The 6000-nt window shown below is 38.6% G+C and overlaps 1 protein-coding gene across 1 annotated transcript in view; it reads right to left on the bottom strand.

The window, feature by feature from the left end:
* Nucleotides 1–617: 617 nt before the first annotated feature.
* LOC149453964 (mucin-17-like) overlaps nt 618–6000 on the bottom strand; it is a 49267-nt gene continuing 43884 nt past the window's right edge. The window contains exon 12 of the mRNA XM_089688032.1: nt 618–2236. Within this exon, the coding sequence (XP_089544158.1) occupies nt 2189–2236 (48 nt within the window). The 3' untranslated portion in view covers nt 618–2188. The remainder of the gene's footprint in view (nt 2237–6000) is intronic.

Raw genomic sequence — 6000 nt, 5'->3', positions numbered from 1 at the left:
TGGGTCTAAAACCGGCCCTTATGTGAGTTGCAACACCATCCTGAGAGTGTCGTTTGATCATTCTAGGGTAACAGAGCTCTAATTCCCCCACATCTCAACAGAGCCAAAGTATTTGGATGGGCAGGAATTGTGTAGTTTAGCTGCAGTCGTGGTAAGCAAGATTCGCACAGCTTTATGGGGGATTTCTGCGCATCCAACTGCGAGTACTCACGGTAAGGAGAAATTCGTTAAAGCGAATTTCCAAGACAACCCTCACTTTGTAAAACCCACTTAGTTGAAAATAGAAATGAAATGTTAAAAATGTGTGTATAGATATAAAAAAAAAATTATAAAAACCTTTTTTTTATTATAAATGATCATATATCCTCTGTTCTCAGATTCATAAGGAGCTAAGAGAGCTGGGTGAGGAGAAAGAGCAGTACACTGATCTTCCAAGTGAATGTCTGTGTGTGGGGGGGGGGGATGTGTGAGCACAAATCTGATCATTAAGCAGGCAGAGTTCTCACAGCCAGAGAACTGACTATGCTGTCCTCCCATGCTTAGTGTGGTCAGGTTTTGATAGGAAAGCAGAGGGACTGGAAGGAACACCAAGAATTTCACACAAGGGAAGCAATACAAAAAGAGAACAGGATACTTTTTCATACACGGACATGGTACAGCAGACACATAACAGGAATATGAAATGTTGGGTTTACATATTCTTTAACTGTTTAGTGTGGACGTCCTCTTGATGCATAAAATAGTTTTTGATACAAAAAAAGAGTAATTAGACAGTTTATTATTTATGGTAGATTGGTTACTATGTTTGTATATTAGAATTTGTTTCTTGTTCAGAGATATCTCCATTGTAGCAGTTTGTATTCTTTTTTGATCATTTTAAGAGTTTCTATTTCAACAGGAAGAGTGTTGACAATCAAAGTTTGACAAGTAATAAAAACTAAATAATATTGGCTGCTATGCCCCGACTGGTAATGAATCTATACAATCCTAAGGTTTTTTACTGTCTGTAAAAAAAAACAACCAAAAATCAAAGCTGTTGTTTAAAGCGGAGTTCCACTCACCTGTCAAAAAATAGAACTCAGCAGCTACAAAAACTGTAGCTGCTGACTTTTAAAAATCAGCCACTTACCTGTCCCTCGGTCCTGTGGTGTGTCCCCCGCAGCCCGTTTCACTGGCCGTCCTGTATTCCTGGCGCTGGCATCTTCAGTGTGGGCACCCGGCTGTGACAGCTTGCGGCTTCACAGCCGGGTACTCACTGCGCATGCGCGAGTAGCACTGCGCATCATGAATGGTCCTGTAGTCTTCTGGGACCTGTCATGTGTCCCAAAAGACTACAAGGAGGGAGGACACCTTCCACTTTCGAAAGCCTAGGCGATTGGACCGGAAGTGGGAGCGGGTACCTGTCAAATTCAGGTACCCGCTCCCCCCCGCTCCCCAAAGGTCCTTAATGGGGAGCGGGGGGAGCAGTCCATAAAGTGGAATTTCCCCTTTTGGGTGGAGCTCCGCTTTAAGTATATGGCTCAGGTGTAAATTGTATTCTGATTGAAAAATTGCCATTCTAGTATTTATAAATCTTGGAGAGCGTTGTTCTGCTTTTTTAAGTTATTGCCAATAAAAGAAAAAAGGTGGGTGTTGCATTGTTCAATTTTAACAATACAGTAAAAAAAAAATATAATAAATCTTAACATCCTTTGTTTATACACAAAGAGTTTTCTCTATGTGTAAAATGTACATTACAAAAAATGATCTCAAAATATTCTGTCTAGCTCAGTTTCTCACAACCAACACCACATGTACCTGTCTTTAACATAGAGAATATTAAAATTAAACAATAATTTACAAATATATGATAAATACATGGGGGGTAAAGTGCCTAAAGAATGGGGATAATAGGATGGTGCCAGATAGTTGAGGACAATGGTGCAGAACTGAGAGGAGAATGTATAGTCAGATTTGAATTAATAAACTGAGAATTGAGCTTTGAATAGAAACGTGTTCATTTTGGCTGATTCATCATCTTCATCATCATCATCATTATTATATGAACCCAGTGAAGATAAGGACTCAATCTGTGGATGGAGGTTGACCATTGGCAGGTCTCATTTTTTGAAGAAGATCAGATGGCAGCTGGTCAATCACACTTTCCTGTGTGAGGTTTCTATGATGGTGACTCCAACTGTGCACTGTCCTAGAGGCCAGATTTCAGCCTGGTAACCTCCGGTCTCTGTATCTTGATCTGAAGAGAAGAGAAGAGAAGAGTGACTTAATTGTGGGTAGTAGCAATAAAAGCCCTTTGAACCTGTTAGACGCTTTCCTTAACCTCCTTGGCGGTATTCCCGAGTGTAGCTCGGGGTAACATTTCAGTACCAAAACCGGTAACCCCGAGCTACACTCGGGAATACCATGCGGCGCTGCTCCGGCATGTGTTCTTCACTTATCTTACCCTGCGCTCCCACGATGTGTCCCCTGCAGCGTCCCCGGCCATCTCCTCCGGCCGATGCCGGCATCCGGCTTCTGTGTCCTGTCCCTGTGACGTCGGGACGTACGGGCGCCGCCGGCGGCGGCGGCGGGAAATTTAAAAATTTTAAAAAATGTCATTTTTTTTTTTTTTCATTTTACACAGTAAAACATTGCTGTTTCAACCTATTTCACATACATATTGTCCCTAGTGCTTTGTCTGGTGCCCTGCCTGCATTTTGTCTGTTCTTTCTGCCTGGAAACTGAGAAATGTCCATGGCGTCCAAAAAGTGTCCCTTTAGGTCAAAAGCGGTTTAGATCAGCTAGAGAACAGAGATAGTAAATCAGAACCACTTACAGAATTGAGTGATAATGATTCGTGGGGGAAATTCGTCATCAGAAACTGAAAACGATTTTGCGACTGAGCTCAGCAATGTGCGAACTTGGCGCTATATTTCACATTTCAGTGTTTTTGGTTTGATTATATTATTGAATTAATATTTTTATTATTTTTATATTATTTTTATGATTATTTATTAAATTATAATTTATGATTTTGTGTTTCAAATTTTATCATACCCGGGATGTTTACTAGACTCTTGTTCGGACAGATTTCAGTGAGTTTTTCCTAAAAATTACAGCCTACAATAAAAAAAATACATATTTCCATGCAAAAAAATGGTACCGCTTTCAGCACCAAAAATCTGAAATAATCATACCGCCAGGGAGGTTAACCTAATATCTAATATCTGCTTATTAACAGTACTTACATATGTGTGAATGAGTTGGATCTTAAAAGAATAATTGAGTTGTTATATTTCTATTTGTTCTAGACTGGGAAAAGTAAGATAAATAGACTTTTTATAGTCTATGTGAATATATATACCTATATCTTGGTTTGTTCTCTACATTCAAGCAACATGTGGTAGTAATTAGTTAAGCTCTCCTCCCCATCTTCCCCCATCTCTATAAGAGGTAAAGTTTTACTAATAAGAGAATTGTAAGAATCTATTTCATACATGTTAGGCTTACAAGATTTATGCTGTAATATTTCTTGATTATGATATTTATATATGATATAACTCTTATATTAAGATTACTTTTAGGAGATTATAGGTTTCAAGGACTGAATTTCAGACTACTAGGGGAGAAGACTGAGGGTTTGTTATATACATCTGTTACCAATTATCTTTGTAGAACTACTAGAGACAGAAAAGAATACCAGCCCACTTTTAGGAGATGGTGGGGGCTGAATTGTTCCTTAAAGAGCAGAACACAGGCTTTTTTAAGCACACTTTTTTAGTAGCCTAGATTATTGACACACACAGCTTCGCACCACACAATTACATATAAGTTTTATCTTAAGAACTTAACTATATTTTTTGGACATTATCTAAACATTCTGTATTCCAATATTTTATTCTTAATTTTATGCAACATTATTATTAAATCAATTGTTGAGTTTATGCAAGAGTTGGAAGGACTTTCTATTTTGAACTTTTCTCACCAATACAAGTTAACAAAATATCGAGACAATACGGTATTTTACAGAACCCCTAGTGAAAGGAAGCTTAGACTAGAGGAAGCAAGACTCAGTAGAAGGTGTTAACATTAACACAGAAAAGGTTAAAGTAGCTCCTTCGTGATTGGCTACTGAAGCACTGGAGAACTTCAGCCCTTTAGAAGAATTGTAGAATAGTTAAAGTGGAATTCCAGTCATACCCTAACTAATCCTAACCAACAGTACAAAACACAAATCTCCTGCACATAAGTCTTGGTTCAGTGTAGAAGCAAGTAATCACACTGGTCTTGCTGCCCGATGTCCCATAATCACTATAACAAGAAAGAGGGCGCACCAACCTAGTGCATTATCTTCAGGATTTATATTGTAAAAAAGGTAAAGTTACTTCTCACAAGTATATAAGGAAAGCACACTTAAAGCCACACATCTGTGGCTGGATACAACAGTCTTCCAGACCTAGGGGGGACCTCACCAGGGTCCTTGAAGGCTGACGCATTTCAAAGGATGTCCTCCTCTCTCCTAACTAGGCCTAAACCTATTCCCACACTCACACCCCCATTCTAAGGCTATTCTATCTGCCCTGTAAAAGAAAAGATGCCTATACTTACCTATTCTGAAGTCGCTCCGATGCGGTCACATGACCAGCTTCCATTTTTTTTTTACATCCACTCTAAAATTCTAAGCAAACAATTCTGGACGCATACTTACTAATCTGATTCTGCTAATCTGGGTTACCTCTTACATTGTACAAATTTCAGAAGCCATCTTTTAAAGTCATTAACATTAGTGGGAGGTAATGATGGACTGCTACCATCTGAGGAAATGATATGATGATTTCTTTGTACATAGTTACATAGATAGTCTGGCTGAAAAAAGACAAAAGTCCATCCAGTTCAACCATAGAAAAAAAAAAGGTTATAATCCCATACCCACAGTTGATCCAGAGGAAGGCAAAAAAACCAGCAAAGCACGATCCAGTTTACTCCTGCAGAGAAAAAATTCCTTCCTGATCCCCCGAGAGGCAATCGGATAGTCCCTGGATCAACTTTACCTATAAATGTTATATGTATTATACATGGAGATCATATCCCCCCTTATGTATTATACATGGGGATCATATACCCCCTTATGTATTATACATGTTGATCATATCCCCCCTTATGTATTATACATGGAGATCATATCCCCCTTATGTATTATACATGGAGATCATATCCCCCTTATGTATTATACATGGAGATCATATCCCCTCTTATGTATTATACATAGAGATCATATCCCCCCTTATGTATTATACATGGAGATCATATCCCCCCTTATGTATTATACATGGTGATCATATCCCCCCTTGTGTATTATACATGGTAATCATATCCCCCCTTATGTATTATACATGGTGATCATATCCCCCTTATGTATTATACATGGAGATCATATCCCCCCTTATGTATTATACATGGAGATCATATCCCCCTTATGTATTATACATGGAGATCATATCCCCCTTATGTATTATACATGGAGATCATATCCCCCCCTTATGTATTATACATGGAGATCATATCCCCCCTTATGTATTATACATGGAGATCATATCCCCCCTTATGTATTATACATGGTGATCATATCCCCCCTTATGTATTATACATGGTGATCATATACCCCCTTATGTATTATACATGTTGATCATATCCCCCCTTATGTATTATACATGGAGATCATATCCCCCTTATGTATTTATACATGGAGATCATATCCCCCTTATGTATTATACATGGAGATCATATCCCCCCTTATGTATTATACATGGAGATCATATCCCCCCTTATGTATTATACATGGAGATCATACCCCCCCTTATGTATTATACATGGAGATCATATCCCCCCTTATGTATTATACATGGTGATCATATCCCCCCTTATGTATTATACATGGAGATCATATCCCCCACTTATGTATTATACATGGAGATCATATCCCCCCCTTATGTATTATACATGGAGATCATATCCCCCCTT

Source organism: Staurois parvus, unplaced genomic scaffold, assembly GCF_062004578.1.
Source record: "Staurois parvus isolate SC_StPar_1 unplaced genomic scaffold, SC_StPar_1.0 ptg000444l, whole genome shotgun sequence".
Lineage (NCBI taxonomy): Eukaryota > Metazoa > Chordata > Amphibia > Anura > Ranidae > Staurois > Staurois parvus.
Note: the sequence above shows the minus strand (reverse complement) of the source record. Positions and strands in the feature narration are given on the sequence as shown.